The 19,247-nt window shown below is 54.2% G+C and overlaps 1 protein-coding gene across 5 annotated transcripts; it reads left to right on the top strand.

Moving 5' to 3' along the window:
• The first annotated feature begins 246 nt into the window (after positions 1 to 246).
• Positions 247 to 19,247, top strand: SIRT2 (sirtuin 2). 5 transcript variants are annotated; one of them, XM_049786623.1, is made up of 16 exons: positions 247 to 311; positions 1,048 to 1,094; positions 4,010 to 4,058; positions 4,226 to 4,339; positions 8,141 to 8,182; positions 8,313 to 8,419; positions 8,511 to 8,567; positions 9,242 to 9,310; positions 14,830 to 14,959; positions 17,307 to 17,366; positions 17,567 to 17,622; positions 17,700 to 17,776; positions 17,845 to 17,896; positions 18,279 to 18,349; positions 18,438 to 18,504; positions 18,594 to 19,247. In XM_049786623.1, the coding sequence occupies exons 1-16, from the start codon at positions 296 to 298 to the stop codon at positions 18,732 to 18,734; spliced, it is 1,155 nt and encodes a 384-aa protein (XP_049642580.1). In that variant the 5' UTR covers positions 247 to 295; the 3' UTR covers positions 18,735 to 19,247. The 5 variants fall into 5 exon arrangements, with proteins under 5 accessions (XP_049642580.1, XP_049642584.1, XP_049642581.1 ...); XM_049786627.1 differs by lacking the exon at positions 1,048 to 1,094; XM_049786624.1 differs by lacking the exons at positions 247 to 311; positions 1,048 to 1,094 and adding an exon at positions 480 to 515.

Here is a 19,247-nt window from a genome sequence, read left to right as displayed (position 1 = left end):
TGTTACGCCATGACCAATCAGAATGCCGGATGGTCTGAGTCTGGGTTTCCACACTTTCCCAGCGCCCTTGACCAACATGGCCGCCGGCGCGGGGCATTCTGGTCCTTGTAGTCCCACCAGCGCGTGTTTCTTCCCCTGCGAGGGGCGCGCTCTAGTCAATTACCAAGAACTTGCGTGCACGCGCGATGGCTGCTGGGAAATGTAGTTTTTGTCCCTCCGTCGGCTCCTCCCGTTTCCGGTGCTGTCACGTGACAGAGCAGTCGGTGACAGCTCCGAGGGTCCCCGCCCCGTACCCATGGCCGAACCGGACCGTGAGTCGGGAGCACCGGTGGGAGGGAGGATCGGGCCGCGCCGGGGCCTGGCTGAAGGCTGCAGGCCCCGGGGCCCGAGGTCGGATAGGAGATCCCGGCTGTGTCGAGGCTGGGCGGGGGAAGGGAAAGGAATGGGGTTCGGGGCCATTGCTTAGTGATCCATTTGATTAAGTTAGTGGGTTTCTGGATCGCGAGAATTGACGGGTTCGCTGCCCAGGTTCCCCGAGTTGCTCACGATCGCGTGTTTCTTGCACTTGGCTTGCTGAGGACTTAGGCTGCCGCGATCGCAGTTCTCAAGGGTGCTTGGGGTTGGGGTGGGGGACTGTGGAATGCTAGTGGAACTCCCGGGTGTCCCCTCCAATGTCTTCCCTCTAGTGCCTGCACCTCATCTAAAACTTTGCCATCCACCTGAAAATCCAAGCCCACCTCCAGCTGGTTTCTCTCCTCTCCTCTGTGGGAAACTTTTGTGCCTTAAACTTAACCCTCCATGCACATTCTGCATCCAGTTCTCCACTTTCTAACATCTCATCTTCCCCCCTTTCCCCTCCCGGCTCACCCACTCTCTTCCCACCCTCATCATCACTCCATTAATCTCCGCCTTTCCCCCTCCCCTGCTTTGTCACCCCCAAATAAATAAGTGAGAAGATATTCTTGGTCCCTTGCCCCATTGAGTTGCAGGTCACAGTTCTCCCTTAACCATTCCCCCCCCCCACTATAACCACGTCTGCTCCCCCAGCCTCTGACCCTGTGGAGACCCAGGCAGGGAAGGTGCCAGAGGCTCAGGTGAGAAGGGGCAAGGGTGGAGGGAAGGAGAGAGTTGGATTTGTTTGCACACCTCCATGGGGGGAGGTGACAGAGGGGACACAGATCCGTGGGGCTCTTGGCTCACTGCCCGAGCCCCCTGAGCACCATGCTCTGGGTCAGCCTCCAGGGAACAGTGGTTGTGGGGACTGTTACAGATGGGGTGTGTGGCCTGGGGGACCCCGGACTGCCCTTTCTCTTTCCTCATTCCTCTAGTCCCCCAATCCCTTTGGGACCTCCTTTGTGCTGGGCCCGGAAGTGGCAAGTGTTTGATTTGATCCCAAATTCAGGGCTCTCCCCCCATTGGTGACACCAGTGACAGAAAGTTTGGTGTCAGTTTGTTGAATGGGGAGTGGGGTTTAGGAAAGGGGCCTATCAGGCCCATATTTGGAGGGAATTGGTGTGCTCTCTGAACTGCTGATGCTCTGTAGCAAGTGAGGGGAGATTTGACTTGGAATTTTAGGGCTAGAGTTAGGAGCTGCCTTGGAGAAAAAAGGCCTGAACAGGGAAGGGTGAGTAGAGATACATGTGATAGTTTTGGACTCAATGGTCAAGTTGGGGAGCCAACTGTCACCTTCAGGGCTAGTGTCTGAGAACACATCCTGCAGCTTTGTGTTCACCTTGCTCTTAAGTGGAGGCCTGGGTCAGTTCACAGATGAGGAAACTGAGGTAGAGGAGGTCAAGAACTTGGCCTCCATTCCTGGCCAGAGAAGCAGGAAAGGTTTGAAATCCCTTCTGGAGGCTCTGGGGAGAGAAAAGTTGTTCGATGTGGTCTGAAGGTCCTGCTAGCCCCTCTAACTTCCCTTTTGCCCTGTTTGCACCCATTTGCTATGACAGAACCCCAGAGCCTTTGTTTTTGTTTTTGTTTTGGGGCCATACCCAGTGATGCTCAGGGGTTATTCCTAGCTATGCGCTCAGAAATTGCTCCTGGCTTGGGAGACAATATGGGATGCCGGGGGATCAAACTGCAGTCTGTCCTAGGTTAGCGCGTGCAAGGAAGATGCTTTACTGCTTGCGCCACCACTCCAGCCCCAACCCCAGAGCCTTTCTGTACATGTACACCAGGTTCAGGGAAGCTTCTGGGGTGGGGCAGTGCAGGGACTGAAGAGAAGGCACCTGCCTGACATGGGCAGGGGGCGTCGGAACTTCTGTCCAGCTGGGCTGACCAGAGTCAGGGAACAAGAGTTAACGGTACTGGGCTGGAGTGATAGCACAGCAGGAAGGGCATTTGCCCTGCACATGGTCCTCTGAGACTGCCAGGAGTAACCCTGAGTTCTACCTGGTGTGGCCCATGCTGTTGATTGTGGCGCCGTCATGGGATATAGAGCCTGTACATATGTGGGCAGCAGCAGACTGTCCACTGAACCTGGGGAACCCTCTTCTTGCCCCTTCCCCCGGCTGCTGGGAAGGGGGAGCCATTTTAAATGGCTGTGAGAAATGCCTGGGCACCATCGGGTGACCTTCTGAACAAAGAGTGATTTTTATTTATTTATTTATTTATTTATTTATTTATTTATTATTAATGGTTTGGGGACCACACCAAGCATGCTGTGGGCTTACTTCTGTGTGGCTCTGTGTTCAGAGCCTGAACACTCCTGGTAGGGCTCTGGGGACAGACCATATGGGGTACAGGGCATCGTCAGTCACATGCAAGGCAAGCAACTTACCCACTGTACTCTGGAGCCCTGCCCGTGGTGTTCTGGGTACCGTGTGGTGGCTGGGGTTGAACCTAGGCCTCTTGCATGACAAGCAGGTGCTCTAGCTCCCACTGCGCCATCCCCGAAGCCCAAGAATGCACTTTCTGTTCAGAGAAAAACTCCAGGGGAATAACCATGTCACTGTTAATGACGGTGGGGGCTGATTGGGTGGCAGAGGGCATTCTCAGGCCAGTGGGCAAAGTACTTGCATTAGTGTCTGGCAGCTGAAGAAGCAATAAAAACTGTGGGATGTCTTGGGAAGGCAGGGAGTTCAGGTTCAGAGGGCTTGGAACCTGAGAGTGAGTGAGGGGGAAAAATGGGGTGCTAGAAGCAGGAGAGTGAGTTGGGCCCAACTACCCTTTGTGGGGAGCCCCCTCCCCAGGTTTTATTTATTCAGGGCTTGGGAGCACCAGCCGGAAGCCAGACCCAGATCTGGGCTCTGGACCATCCCGTGTGGATGCTCAGCGCTATCGTGGAAATCAGGGCAACCAAGAAGGGCCTTTGAGGGGATTTGAGGGGGCCGTCTGTCTAGCCTTGTCACCCCCTTGGAGGGTGAGGAGTGGAAAGGACTGGTCAGACCAGCTTGGGGAGCAACAGGAAGCTGGAGAGGGAGGTGTCTGGCAGGCTTGGGCTGTCGGGGTGAGGTATCTGGGGTGTCACCTGAAGGGAGGTGTCAGCTTATCATGGGAGCTTAGATCGGAGGACAGGTGGCCTCCTCCAGGACTGGCAGGGATATGGCAGAGTCAGGCAACCCAGGGGAGGGGGTGCCCAGGACAGAGCTCCCAGAGCAGATGGGGAACCTGGCTGAGTGGATAAAGAGATAGAGAAGGATAGGAAAGGTGGGAGTCTGCCAGATGGAAGCAGTGTGTGTAGGAGACACCCCAGGTGGGTGGCGTTGCCATTATTCCAGTCCCAGGAGTGAATAGGGTGGTGATAGTGCAAGGTGAGATACCCCCCACGGTCCCCTATACACACCATAATTCCACAGCCTGTGTGCTTTTGGAGCACCTCACAGGCATGCACCCCTCTTATTCGTCAGCTCCCCCGGCTCTGTCTGCAACAGAAGCCCTCAGCCTTGGCACAGAGCTTATGCCCAGAGCCTTCCCCAGCCAGGGCCTTCCCCCCCAACCCTGGTGGCACGCCCACCCCTAATTCCCCCTTCTTGGGCCTGGCCACGCCACCCCACCCCACTCCTTCCAGGACTCCGATTCTGACTCTGAGGAAGGAGCTACAGGTGGAGAAGCCGAAAGTGAGTCTCATTTCTGGGTGCAGGTTGGGAGGCATGAGGATAGGGCTGGTTGGGGGTGACCTGGTGTGTCAGCACCTCGAGGTCCCTGACTGGGCCGGTCTTGGGATTCTGGACTGAGGGGAGGCAGGGCTCCCCGGCCATACCTCACTGCCTTCTCCTCTGGCTAGTGGATTTCCTGCGGAGTCTCTTCACCCAGACTCTGGGCCTGGGATCCAAGAAAGAGCGTCTGCTAGATGAGCTCACCCTGGAGGGGGTGTCCCGCTACATGCAGAGCGAGCGCTGTAAGTACCCCCCCCCCCAACTTGCCGTCCTCCCTCAAACTCACATGCCTTCTCATGGGAACCTTTCTGATTTTTTTTTGTTTGTTTGTTTTGAGGCCACACCCAGTGGTGCTCTGGGATTACTCCTGGCTCTGTGCTCAGAAATCACTCCTGGCAGCTCCAGGGACCATATGAAATGCCCAGAATCGAACCCTGGTCTGCCCTAGATTAGCCAAATGCAAGGCAAATACCCTACCACTGTGCTATTGCTCCAGCCCTAAGGGTGGCAAGTTTGAATGAAACTTGATTGATTGATTGATTGATTGGTTGATTGGGTTTGGGGGCCACACCTGGATGTGCTCAGGGGTTACTCCTGGTTCTGTGCTCAAAAATCACTCCTGGCAGGCTCAGGGAACCATGTGGATGTCAGGGATCCAACCCAGGTTGACTGCATGCAAGAAAAATGCCCTGTCCATTATGCTATTGCTTTGACCCTCATGGGGACCTTTCTTTACTAGACACCCCACAGGCAGGGGCCTGGCCCATGAACATGGATGTACCTCAAGGCTTTTAAAGCCTGCTTGCAGGGAGCAAGCCATTCTGTCTCCCTCACACTGTCAGAAATCTGAAACCAAGGCTTGGGAGAGGAGTCAAAGGGCTTAAGCATAGGTTCTGCATGCTAGAGCCCCAGACAATGGTTCCCTGAGCACCCTGAGTTGTGGTCCAAGAAAATCTACAATCGCTGGGGTTCTGCCCAACTGGAATCAGGGTGAAAGCAACTCCCAGTGCAGGTTCCCAGCCTCACTGTCCTCAGGCTTTTCCCTGCCCAGGAAACTCTTAGCTGGCTGTGTGGGTCATTGTCCTGTGCCTATGCAGGTCACATCCCCCCAGGTCACATCTCCCCAGGCCTGGCCTGATGGCCAGAACACAGGACAGAATTAGAAACTAGCTCCAAAAGGGAGGTGATAGTCACAGCTGTTCTGGGCTCTGTGGCTGGCGCTGTGGGAGGATTGTAGGGGGTGGGCTTTGAATCCAAGTTCACTCCCCAGTCGGAGAATCCAGCCCCCTTTAGTCCCAGCTGCAACAATCACCCCTTTGAGGGTTTTGAACAACGTGATAAGATCTTCTCTGGTTTCCCTGGTCTCCAATTGCTCCCAGTCCCTGGGCCTGGTTCCTGGCCAGCCACACTGGACCTGTGGAGCTTTTGGCATTGGCTCCCTCTGTTTTCCTGTACCTGATCATGGAGAAGCACCTCTGAGGGCTAATAATGCAGCCTTCAGTATGGGTAGAGACCTTTCCAGGTGTCCTCTTATTTGATCTTATTTTTGGTTGGTTTTTTTTTTTTTTTTTTTTTTGGTTTTTGGGCCACACCCGGCGGTGCTCAGAGGTTCCTCCTGGCTGTCTGCTCAGAAATAGCTCCTGGCAGGCACGGGGGACCATATGGGACACCGGGATTCGAACCAACCACCTTTGGTCCTGGATTGGCTGCTTGCAAGGCAAACACCGCTGTGCTATCTCTCCGGGCCCTTTGGTTGGATTTTTAGGCCACACCTGGCAGCGTTCAGGGCTTACTTCTGGCTCTTCGCTCAAAAATCACTCCTGACAGGCTTGGGGGACTATATGGGATGCCAGGGATGGAACCCAGTTCATCCTGGGTTGGCTGTGTAGAAGGCAAAAGCCCTACCACTGTGCTATCACGATGTGCTGTGCTATTTATTGCTCCAGCCCCATGATCTTTATTATTATTAGTTTTGATGGTGCTTGGAATTAAATCCAGGGCCTCAGGCATGCAAAGCCTGCACACTAAGGCATCGCCCACCCCCCCACTTCCACCCCCACCTGTTCCTCCCCATATTGCTTGAGTGGCTCATGGTCACTTAATCCCAGTGAGAGCTGGACAGAGAAGGAAACTGAGGCTCTGGGTGACTGTGAGATACAGCTAGCAAGAGGCAGAGTCAGAAAGGACCCCAGACCCCTGAGTCCAGATCATACAGTCCCTCCCCAGAGGCCTGGCCATAAAGGTGCCATGTTTAGTTTACTTAAACGGAACCCCCCCTCAACCCCGGGCTCTGAAGGCCTGACACATGGGTCATTCCCACCGCCACTGAGGAGACCACAGGGCTATTTCCACACCCGGGATAGGTGTGGGTTGGGTCCACCCACACCCTAGAAGACCCTGCCCCATCCATCATTCCCCTATGAAGGCTGCAGGGCCAGGGATGTGATGCTTCTCTATTTTATTTTCTTTTTTTCTTTTTTCTTTTTGGACCACACCAGTGGTGTTCAGAGGTTACTCCTGGCTCTGTGCTCATAAATTACTCCTGGCAGGCTTGCGGGACCATACAGGATGCTGGGGATCGAACCTGGGTCCGTCCCAGGTTGGCCACGTGCAAGACAAATGCCCTACCGCTGTGCTATCACTCCGGCCCCATGGGTATATGAACTGCCAGCTCCAAGAATCACCACAACTACAGGGGCCACGGGAGCAGGACTAAGTGGACTCTGGCAGGGCTAGTAGAGGTGGCTGGTAAATCCCAGAGGGGTCCCCTGAACTGGCTGAGACCCCAGTGCTATGGAGCAAGAGAGCCAGGGTCAGAGGACTTCCCCTATCCCTATTTATGGGGCGTGGGCTGAGAGTAGCCAGCACTGTTGTGGTCCCCCTGGAAACCATCAGGCTCTTGGGAAACTTGTGTTTACTTGAATTTAGCCGCCTTGGCTCAGGGTGGGCATGGGGGAGTTTCCTCCGAAGGAGGAACTGTCGATCCGCCAGACGTAGAGGGTCATTCCAGATATGTCCAAAAGATTTGGGGTTTTTTACTTGTTTGGTTTCAGGTTTTTTGCTCAGATCTATGGTGCTCAAGGATGAGTCCAAGCCCTGTCTGCTGAGAAATCATTCCTTAAGGAACTCGAGGGACCCATATGGGGTCCCAGGGATTGAACTCAGACTGACCGCATGCAAGGCAAACCCCCTCCCTACTCTGTTACCATTCCAACTTCCCCACAAGACTTGTTTCTAGTTCTGTTCTCAGGACCCAGGCAGGGTATCACAGGAGGTGCCAGGATTGAACACTAGATCAGCTGTGTACAAGGCTGTGGCAATGCCAGTTACTGAACTTGGGTTTTTTTGTCTTTGTTTTGGGGCCATACCTAGCAGGGCTGACTCCTGATTCTACTCAGGAATCACTCCTGACCAGCTCAGGAGACTATGATGGGATACAGGCAATCAAACCCGTGTTGGTTGTGTATAAGGCAGGTGCCCTCCCTGCTATACTATGGCTCCAGCCCCAAGACTTGTTTTTGTTTATTTATTTGTTTTGTTTTGTTTTGTTTCTGGGCCATACCTAGCAGTGCTCAGTGGTTACTTCTGTCCCTGCACTCAGAAATCATTCCTGGCAGGCTCTATGGGGGACCATATGAGATACCCAGGATCAAACTCTGGTTACAAGACTTGGTTTTTAACAATTGGCATCCCTGTGTCTAGGGGACCCCACTCCCTACTTTTTCACAATGGGAAAACCCACAAAACTGTTCTCAGGCTGGTTGTGACTAGATCCGATGAGTAGAGGCCTTTCTCTGTGGGCTTCAGTTCAAACACTGGGCTCTTTGTTCCATGCTAGCCCTGCCATCTGGTGGCACTGAAACAACCCCCTTTCCTCTTTCTGAGCCTCAGTTTCTCCATCTGGTTCATGGAAGCAGCAGGAACATTGTTGCCTCTGGGAAGCTGGTACAATAGTGGGGGGTTGGGGTGGGTCCAAGATCCCCTGGAAGGGGGTGTGCCCCCCTACACGGCCTGCATCACGTGACATGCCCACTCCTCCCCAGGTCGCAGTGTCATCTGTATGGTGGGAGCCGGAATCTCCACATGTAAGTGCTCCACTGCTGCCCCTGAGTACCCCCTGGAGGGAGAAACTGAGAGTGGGTCCCACCAGAGGAAGGGGCCCATGTGGTATAGTAGGGCCAGCCCCCATGGATACCCCGTGATCTGCCCTCCCAGCCTCTGGCATCCCCGACTTCCGCTCTCCGACCACTGGGCTCTACGCCAACCTGCAGAAGTACCAGCTGCCCTACCCTGAGGCCATCTTTGAGATTGGCTTCTTCAAGGTGGGTGTCGGTGGGGAGGGTCTGTCTGCGGGCATGGAGCGGGAGGCAGGTGGCATCAAGTGCCAATATGTCCTCGTGTTCTCACCCACAGAAACATCCTGAGCCCTTCTTCGCCCTTGCCAAGGAGCTCTATCCTGGGCAGTTCAAGGTGAGTGCTCTCTCTCTTTCTGTGTGTGTGTGTGTGTGTGTGTGTGTGTGTGTGTCTCAGTGATAGGGGGTAGAAGGAGGTAGCCCCTAGGAAAGGGTTCCTCCTCTTGGACCTTCAGACAAATGTCAGAAGTAGGGGCTGGGGTGATATGATAACACAGTGAAGAGGTCATTTGCCTTGCACATGGAAGACCCAGATTTGATCCCTGGCATCACAGATGGTCTCCTCATCGCATATGGAGTTCACTAGGAAAGATTTCTGAGCACAGATCCAGGAGTAAACCCTCCCCAAGTAAAAGTGAGATGGCAAATGGATGACTCAAGGGCCCCCCCTGTCCTTAAGTGTGGCTCCTGCTTCAAGTCCCTTCTGTCCTGGGGTCTCTGTTTTCCTCCTCTAAAATAAAGTGGATCATAGTCACTTACCAGGATTGTTTTGGAGTGAGAGCCCAGACATTGGAGCCTGAAACCCCAACTCCTGTCCACTCCCAGCCATAGAGCAGAGTAAACATTCCACTAATTTCAACTCCCCAGCATCCGTGTCCTTATCTGTGAAATGGGCTTGTGCTGGACTTATGTTCACTAGGCAATGGCTGAAGGATAAAGTGGAGGGGGGCGTTTCTAGCACAGCCCCTGGATGTTTCCCTATATTGACTCTGACCCGATTGTGCCCCACAGCCAACTATCTGTCACTACTTCATTCGCCTGCTGAAGGAGAAGGGGCTGCTGTTGCGCTGCTATACACAGGTAGGGGGTCATGGGGGACAGGTGAGTGGGGACAGGGGGACTGGAGGACATGTGAGGACAAGTGGAGGGGTGCAGCTGGGCTGGACCAGGCGACCACATTGCTCAGTGCTGCCCATCCTGTGACAGCGAAGTCCACCCCCATCACTGCCTCTATTTACCCGCCCAGAGGCTCATGGCAAACTCCTCCCTGTGTACTAAGAAGGGTCCCCACATCTGAGGGATGCCTTTTAATTCTGACTTGATTTCTAGACCAATCTGTGATGGGGGAATGTCAGTGGCTCCTGTCTTAGTGCAAAGGCACCTCCCAGGCTCTGCCCTTTGCATGGTGAGACTTGAGGCCACTCTCCTGCTTCTCCCCATATACTTTCATGAATACGTATTGAAATGACATGACAGGCTATAGCAGCGATAGAATCATGCCTCGGACACCCCCAAGATCCCCAGTTATCAGCCACTCATTAGTAGAAAGAAGTTGATGCCCTCCTAATTACTTTCTGCAACTGCAACTGCAGCCTGCAGTATCGGGTGCTGACGCCAGGGGGAGGAGGGTCTCCTTGGCCTGTCCCGGGGAGGGTCTGTCTGGGGGAGCCCCAGATAAGTCGCCCTGTCTTCCCAGAGAGGCCGGGCTCACGTGTGTAACCCAGGCCCCACACAAACGGCACTTGTATAGGATCTCGCGCTCTCCTCCCTGCAGCCCTGCTGGCCGCCCCCGAATGTCTGCTTGCGTCTGTCCCAAGTGTTAGTCTGTGCCAGGCCCTGCTGCCTGGCACAAAGCAAGCAGACATCCCTGCCTTCCTGGAGGGGGAAAGGCAGCTGGTGAGATGCAGAGAGCACAGTTAAGAAGGAGCAGGAGCACTGTGGGGGTGGAGCGGGGATGGGTTCCTGTACACAAGGCAGATGGCAATAATTCCACTGAGAACCGTGTGGCAGGGAATATCTGGCTGCTAGAGAGATGGTACAGGGGTTAAGTCTTGCATGCATCCAATCTCATTTCAATCCCTGAGCAAGCTCTGCTAGATGTGGCCAAAAAGAAAAAACAGGGGCCAGAGCCATAGTACTTTGGGTAAGGCATTTGCTTTGCATGCGGCCAACCTGGAACAGATTTGGGTTTGATCCCCAGCATCCCATATGGTCCCCTGAGCCTGGCCTGAGCAATTTCTGAACACAGAGCCAGGAGTCCCACTGGGCATGGCCCAAAACAACAACAACAACAACAACAACAAAAAACGGGGGTGGGGGGCAGGAGCCATAAGCACAGCAGGTAGGGCATTTGCCTTGCCTGGGGTCGACATGGGTTTGATCCCCAGAATCCCATATGGTCCCCCAAGCCTGCCAAGAATAATTTCTGAGCATAATAACAGGCTTCTGGCTGGCTGAGTTGGTCGGGCACCTCTTAGGCAGTCATGGCCGGAAGTGCAGTCCCTGGCACCATCCCATATGTCAAGTTCTGTTTCCACTGAGTGTGCAACAAAAACAAAAACAAGGGGCCAGAGCATGGCACAAGAGGTAGGGCATTTGCCTTGCACATGCTAACCTAGGATGGACTGTGGTTCGATACCCCGGTGTCCTATATGGTTCCCCAAGCCAAGAGTGATTTCTGAGTGCAGAGCCAGGAGTAACCCCTGAGTGCCACCAGGTATGGCCCAAAAACAAACAAACAAAAAATAAAAACCAGCAAAGAACAGGCTGGGTGCAGGGGGCCTCTCAGCCTGGCTCAGAAGACGCTGGCATAGAGATGCTGAAGGTGCTGAAAGCTCTTTTTAGAGCCGAGTGCAGGTGCCCTGATGAGCAGCTGTAGGCAGGTTCTGTGGGGACGCTAGTCCTGGCTCAGAAGAGCTTCCCTCCAGCTTCAAAGGGCCTCATAACTCACAAAGACGCGCACACCTGGGTTCCAGAAAACAGGGCAACAAGTTTGGTTTATTGTTTTGGGTTTTTTGGGGGGGGGCCACACCCGGCACTGCTGAGGGGTTATTCCTAGCTCTATACTCAGAAATCACTCCTGTATGGCTCCAAGGACCATATGAAATGCTGGGAATCGAACCCAGGTCTACAGCATTCAAGGCAAATGTTCTACCACTGAGCTATTGCTCTGGCCCCAAGGGCAGCAAGTTTGAAAGAAATGAGAGTAGAACATTTTTTTCACCTTTTTTGTGGGCAGAGTTCAGGAATTACTCCTGGTTCTGTACTCAGGGATTATTCCTGGTGGGACTTGGGGGACCATATGGGGATCAGATAATTCAGCCATATACAAGGCAAGCACTCTACCATTCAGGTCTCAAGAGCAAATCTTTTGTTTTTCTTTTGTTGTTGTTGTTGTTTTTTGGCTCACACCTGGCATTGCTCAAGGGTTACTCCTGGCTCTGCACTCAGGAATCACTTCAGGAAGGGTCAGGGGACCATATGGGGTACCGAGGATTGAACCTGGGTCATCTGTTTGCAAGGCAGAGCTATCCCTGCTGTGTTTGCTCCTGCTATTTAGACACCCCTCGCCAGGCACTGGGTGGGGATAGCTCAGAGGCCTTAAGCATCTTTCTTGACTGGCTTGATATTATTTCTTCTCTGCTACCCTGGTCCTCCTGACCTGGCTGCGTGAGGTTTAGAAATAGGTCCCTAGGGCAGTCTCACAACCTGTGGACTTTTATTTCACACAAAGCCCTGAGCATTGCTATGTGTGGCTGAAAAACCAAAACAAACAAATAAATAAATAAATAAAGTTTGGGGGGCTCGAGAGATAACATGGAGGTAGGGTATTTACTTTGCATGCAGAAGGGCGATGATTTATTTGATGGTACGGGGCCAACCTGGGTTTGACCATATGTATCCCTTATGGTCCCTAGAGCACTGCCAGGAATAATTCCTGAGTGCAAAGCCAGGAGTAACCCCCTGAGGATCTCCCAGAGTGGCCCTAAAACAAAGAGAAATTTCTGCAGTTGTTTTTTTTTTGGTTTTTTTTTTTTTTTTTTGGTTTTTGGGCCACACCCGGCGGTGCTCAGGGGTTACTCCTGGCTGTCTGCTCAGAAATAGCTCCTGGCAGGCACGGGGGACCATATGGGACACCGGGATTCGAACCAACCACCTTTGGTCCTGGATCGGCTGCTTGCAAGGCAAACGCCGCTGAGCTATCTCTCCGGGCCCCTGCAGTTGTTTGGTGACATTAGGACTTAACTCCTGACTCTGAGCTCAGGAATCACCCCTGGAATCATTCCTAGGGGAATGTGGTGCTGGAGAGTGAGCTGCATGCCAAGTAAGTGCCTTACTCTCTGTGTTATCTCTCTGGCTAGCAACTTCTACAGTTTTAAACCTCAGCTCACAAGTCTGGGGAGGGGCTCCCCAGTAGTGCTCAGGAGGCCTGAAGAACCCCACTGGTGAATCTCAGCCAACCAGATTCATGGTTTAGTGCAAGAGCCTGAGGATGCAGTGTGGCCTGAACCCCTTCATGCTGAAGACACCCAGATCACTCCGAGACTCAGGGCTGCACCCAGAGGAGCTCAAACCATGGTGCTGGGAACCATGACACAATCTCTGGGGCCCAGGAGGCTCACTTTCCATTTCAAAACATTGTGTTGGGACTGGAGAGATAGCACAGCAGCATTTGCCTTGCAAGCAGCCAATCCAGGACCAAAAGGTGGTTGGTTCGAATCCCGGTGTCCCATATGGTCCCCCGTGCCTGCCAGGAGCTATTTCTGAGCAGACAGCCAGGAGTAACCCCTGAGCAACGCCGGGTGTGACCCAAAAACCAAAAAAAAAACCCAAAACATTGTGTTGGGTCAGGAAAGATAGTACAGTGGATGAGAGCATGCACAAGGCCAACCCAGGCTCAATCCTAGACACCCCATAAGGCCCCAAGAACTCTGCCAAGAGTGATCCCTGAGCACGGGAGCCAGGAGTAAGCCCTGAAAACTGTGAGGTGTGGTCCTCCCCCCACACACACACACACACAAAGGGAAAATAATTATATTGTCAATTGGCATATTATTACTCTGGCACCCAAACATTATTTTATTTTATTTTTGGTTTTGGGTCACATCCCGTAGCGCTCAGGGGTTACTCCTGGCTCTATGCTCAGAAATTGCTCTTGGCAGGCTTGGGGGACCATATGGGATACATATGGTCAAAGTCAGGTTGGCCCTGTACAAGGCAAAGGCCCTCCTCGCTGTGTTCTCTCTCCAACCTCATCGCAGAGGTCTCTGAGGAGGCACCGCTGAGGCTCCTCTGGAACCCAGGGCCATGGTGTAGCCTTGGCTCAGGCCTCCCCTGGCCTGCTTCTTGCTTCCCTGAGGGGTTAGGGGTCGAGAGATGCTTCTGGGCCTGTTCCCAGATGGCCTCAACCTTCTTCTGGGTCTTCAACAGAGAAGTTGCTGGGCCATAGTCTTCTCCTGAGGGACATGGTTGCTGCCCTCTGCTCTCACCTTTAAAGGCCTCTCTGCCCCTTGACCAGCAAGCACCCAGATTCATACAACTATTCTTCCACAGCCTGTTGTTGTCTGAGAGCAATCATTTCATTCCAGTATCTGGGGGTGTATCTCCTTCCTGTCTGGTGGCAGTTCTTCTCTCTAAAGATGCTGGAGACGGGCCTGAATGATAGATAGGACAGTGGGGAGGGCATTCAATTTGTATGTGGCCAACCCTGGTTCGATTCCTGGTATCCCAAATGGTCCCCAGAGCCCTGCTAGCCGGGAGCAGTCCCTGAGTACAAAGCCAGGAGTAAGCCTGATGCTGGGAACCATGGCACTATCTCTGGGGCCCAAGAGGCTCACTTTCCATTTCAAGACATTGTGTTGGGTCAGGAAAGACAGTACATCACCAGGCATGGCCCCAAACCAAACACAAATAAATGAACTAATAAAGAGGTTGGGGGGGGGCAAAGTGATAGCACAGTGGCAAGGCATGTGTCTAACCTGGGACAAACCCAGGTTCAATCCCCAGCATCCCATATGGTCCTCTAAGCCTGCCAGGAGTGACTTCTGAGGGCAAAGCCAGGAGTAACCCCTGAGTGCTGCTGGGTGTGGCCCAAAAACAAACAAAAAACCAAAGCAAAACAAACAAACTAAAAATCTGAAAAGGTTGAAGAGGTAGCTCTGGCTACCAAGTCTGGTTCCCAAATCAAAGAAAGGACTGGAGAGATGGTGCAGCAGATAATATGCATAAGGCTGGAGCTATATAATAAATAGCAAAGCGGGTAGGGTATTTGTCTTGCATGCGGCCGACCTGGGTTGATCCTCAGCATCCCATATGGTCCTCCAAGCCTGCCAGGAGTGATTTCTGAGAGCAGAGCTAGGAGTAACCCCTGAGCACCGCTGAGTGTGGCCCAAAAATAAAACAAACAAACAAACACACACACAAAAAACGAAACAAGTCTTTCCCAGGACAGGAGAAATTGACAGCCTGTGTCCCCAGCCTGCCCTTCCTCCTAGCCCTATCCCTGAGTCTTAGCACACTCGATCCATCCTCCCGCCTTCCTCTTGGTGCCCATCTGTCCCAAGATCTGCACACCAGACCTTGCCAACCCTTCCTTGCAGAACATCGACACCCTGGAGCGCGTGGCAGGGCTGGAGCCCGAGGACCTGGTGGAAGCCCACGGCACTTTCCACACGTCCCACTGCGTCAGCCCACAGTGCCAGCAGGAGTATCCCCTGAGCTGGATGAAAGGTGAGGCCCTGCAGCCCCCCACTGGGCCATCCCCCACTATCTACACCACAGTTCATTGGGGTTCCTCTCCCAATCCGAGGCTGCACCTCCTTCCTGCTTTGTTTTGCCTTGGGGATCACCCCACGCCTGACTCACGCTTGGTACTGGGGATAGAACTCAAGGCTCCAGCATGCTCTGGCCCTCTGAGCTGTCTCCACTGTCCTCTTTTGGGTAGATAATGATAAACTCTTCTGAAGATTTGAGGTGGCTTTGGGGTTTCATGGCAGATGCAACCAAATACAACCCCCCATGTGTCAGCCCCAGGTGTTCCCGGCCTCTGCCATCAGCTCCCAAGTCACTCAGTCCTGGTTATGGGTGTTCTGACTTCACCCTGGCTCGGAGGCAGCACACTCCATCCTGAGAAGAGCAGAATTGTTCTAGACCTTTACGAAAAGCGGACCTCTCCCACTTCTGCATGTAGAGCTGCTGCACCCTGAAATGTGCCAGTGTTACCTCCAGGCCCAAATTTTTAGAGTTGTTTTTTTTTTTTTTTTGGCCACACCAGCGCTGCTCAGGGATTACTCCTGGCTATGTGCTCAGGGATTACTCCTGGGGCTGGGCGGTGGCGCTAGAGGTAAGGTGCCTGCCTTGCCTGCGCTAGCCTAGGATGGACCTCGGTTCGATCCCCCGGCGTCCCATATGGTCCCCCAAGCCAGGAGCAACTTCTGAGCGCATAGCCAGGAGTAACTCCTGAGCATCACTGGGTGTGGCCCAAAAACCAAAAACAAAACAAAACAAAACAAAAATTACTCCTGGCAGGCTCAGGGGACCATATGGGATGCCAGGAATCAAAACTGGGTCGGTCACATGTAAGACAAATGCCTTACATGCTGTGCTATCGCTCTGGCCCCTTCGGGTGACTTTTTTAATGGGATTTTTTTTTTTGTTTTTGGGGGGGCCACACTTAGGGGTTACTCCTGGCCATGAGCTCAGAAATCGCTCCTGGCTTGGGGGACCATATGGGATGCCGAGGGATCAAACAGAGGTCTGTTCTAGGCTATCGTTGGCAAGGCAGACGCCTTACCGCTCTGCACCACCCCTCTGGTCCTGGATTTTTATTTTTTATTTTTTACTGCTTGAAACAAAAATGTACAGCCCACCCCCACCCCCATCTTGCCACCCCTCAGCTCCTCGTAGCTTTGACTCTCATAGGACTGATGATCTTGGGGCGGATTCAGGCCCTAAAGACTAAGATGCCAGCTTGTGCCTGCACCAGGCAGGAAGACTGGGGAATCCCTTGACCCAGCAGGCAGGACTCAGTCCTCACAGGGCCTGCCGGGGTGGGGCAGTGTCCTCAGAAACCCCCAAGCCAGCCAGACTCCATTCTGGGGGCTGCAGAGAGAGCCTGTTCTGGGCCCCATTGTGGCAGCTGACAGGTACCGACTTCTCCCTGGGAGCCCCCCTATTCCGCAGCTCTTTATGTCCATGGCACAAAGCCCCCGTGTCCAGGGAGAGGAACAGCTGTTGGCCCAGACAGCAGCTGCGGGGGTCGCATCAGGGACATTGTGCCATTGTGCCTGCTCCATGACAGTCCCTCAGCCAGCAGACAGAGCGTTTCGGGGGAGTGTGGGGTGCAGAGAGGGGGCTCTCTGTCAGAACGGGAGGCGGGAATGCTGGGGTGGTGTGTCTCCAGCTTTCAGCTGCCTTGATGAATAAGCCATGGAGGACACAGTTATCTTAAGGGGTTGTGGGTGGGGCCGGAGCAGTGACGAAGCTGTAGGGCTTGCACAAGGCTGACCTAGGAAGGATCTTGGTTAGATCCCCTGGCGTTCCATATGGGTCCCCCAAGCCAGAAGTGATTTCTGAGCAAATAGCCAGGCATAACCCCTGAGCATCACCGGGTGTGGCCCAAAAACCAAACCTCCCAAAAAGGGGGGGTTTGTGGGGGTTGATACCGAATCTTGGGAACTTGTGGTGGGGGCCCAGGTCCTTCCCACTCCCTCTGAGATAAAAAAGACCCAGTCTGTATAGACCCCCCCCCAGGGGTGAAATAGAAGCTGCTGTCTGCCCTCTAGCAGTGTAAACATATGCTGGTGTCTCCCCTAGAATTTAGGGGGTGGATGGGGCTCTCAAAGAGACTGAGTAATAAGCCAAAGGAACGGTCTCACGCTTTGCATGTGGAGGCCCAGATTTGTTCCCCACTTGGCCTGGTTTTCTCAGCACCACCAGGTGTGGCCCCAAAACCCAACCCCACCCCACCAAGAAGAGAGACTCTTTCTGATTGGGGCAAACAGGGTTCCCAGGAATGGTGAGGGTGTGTGGAGGGCAGAGGGGGGTCCTTCACTTTCCTCACCATCTGCTTCCCCAGAGAAGATCTTCTCCGAGGTGACCCCCAAGTGTGACAAGTGTCAGAGCCTAGTGAAGCCTGGTGAGCAGGGGCAAGGGACAGCTGGGAGGTGGGAAGTGGGAACCCCCTTTCCCATGCCTACAGCTTCACCCCAGATCTGAGGACAGTGTTAGAGGAACAGTGTCCTCCCCACCCCGGCCCTGCTCTCCCCTGCTCTCCCCTCGCCCTCCTCCCCACCCGGCCCATCGTCTCTCTGTCCGTGTGTCTGTCCTGTGCCACAGACATCATCTTCTTCGGTGAGAGCCTGCCATCACGATTCTTCTCCTGCATGCAGTCGGTGAGTGTCCCCAACGTACCCCCTCGCCCCCCTGCTCCCCGGGCCTCACCGCCACTCCCTCCCTCTCTCCCTTGCAGGACTTCCAGAAAGTGGACCTGCTCCTGGTCATGGGCACCTCCCTGCAGGTGCAGCCCTTCGCCTCCCTCATCAGCAAGTAGGTGGGTGGGGGGCAGGGGCGGGGCCCTGGGGTGGGGCTGGGCCTCACAGCTGCACCTTCCCCAGGGCTCCCCTCTCCACCCCACGCCTGCTCATCAACAAGGAGAAGACCGGCCAGGTAAGTGGCTTCGCCTGCACCCCTTCTCCTGTCATGCAGGAAATTTACATGTATGCACAGGCATGTAAATGCCATGTGTACCGGCCATCCATATACACGAACATACATAAAACATGTGGCACAGCACACCCAAACATGGCATACACACGTGTGCATAAATGCACACTCAGAGGTCCCCCTTCACCCCAATTTTTGTCCAGCTAACCTCCCTGCCCCGCAGGACTCACTTGGGAGGGAGAGACACATGGGCATGGCTCTGTGCAGGCACCCACAAGGGGTGCCCCAGGCCAACAAGAGGTTCAGGTGAGGTTCAGGGCAGCCAGGCCACTGCTTTGGATCTGCACCCTGAGTCCTCGGATCCTGCCCTCTCCTCACCCCACAGACGGACCCATTCTTGGGGATGATGATGGGCCTGGGAGGCGGCATGGACTTTGACTCCAAGAAGGCTTACAGGTGAGGTTGCACCTTCCCATGGCACAGAAGTGGGGGCTGGGATGGTCTGGGATAAGTCGGGTGCTGACTCCTCCAACTCCTGCCACAGGGACGTGGCCTGGCTGGGGGACTGTGACCAGGGCTGCCTGGCCCTTGCTGATCTCCTTGGATGGAAGGTGAGATGTCTGGAACGCCTCCCCCAAATCTACCCCAGAGTTATGCCTGAGCTATGGTGACCTCTGACCTCTGTCTCTGCTCCCTGCAGAAGGAGCTGGAAGATCTTGTTCGGAAGGAGCACGCACGCATCGACTCTCAATCGGAGTCAGTGGCGAGCCCCAACCCCACTTCCACAGCCTCCCCCAAGAACTCCCCACCTGCCGCCAAGGATGGGGAGAAGCCGCAGTGACAGCTGTGTGGCTGTGTGTGTCCCCCACCCTGATCAGAACCTCCTTCAGGGCAGCCCTGACCCCCTCTAACTTGCACTCTTCTCTGGGGGTGCTGAGCAGTTGCCCAACCTCTTACTCGAGTCCCCAAAGCCAGAGTGCCCCCCCAACCCTTAGCCCCGACCAATCTAATACCCGGGACTGACTTGGGGGAACCTGCTTAATAGCCCCAACCCCTTCTGCGGGTATGGTGCAGCCTCTCCTAATCTCCTAACTGCTCCCAACAGCCAGGGGAACCTCAGACTGCTAACCATCCTAGACGGGAGTCCCTGTGGCCACAGATACAACCTAACCAAGCCTGGCTGGGGGTGTGGGCCCTGCACTCAAACCACTTTGGTGGGCTCTGAGTCTAGAGATCTCAGATCCCAAAGTGGGTGCTTCCCACGCTGTCTTAGGGGGCCCCTTCCTGTGAAGGATCGGGCAGCCCACTGGTTACTCTGCTGGATATGATGAATTAAAAAGCAAAATCTAACCAA

This window comes from Suncus etruscus, chromosome 14 (genome assembly GCF_024139225.1).
Source record: "Suncus etruscus isolate mSunEtr1 chromosome 14, mSunEtr1.pri.cur, whole genome shotgun sequence".
Taxonomy (NCBI): domain Eukaryota; kingdom Metazoa; phylum Chordata; class Mammalia; order Eulipotyphla; family Soricidae; genus Suncus; species Suncus etruscus.
The sequence above is the reverse complement of the archived record's forward strand: the minus strand, read 5'-3'. Positions and strand labels throughout refer to the sequence as shown.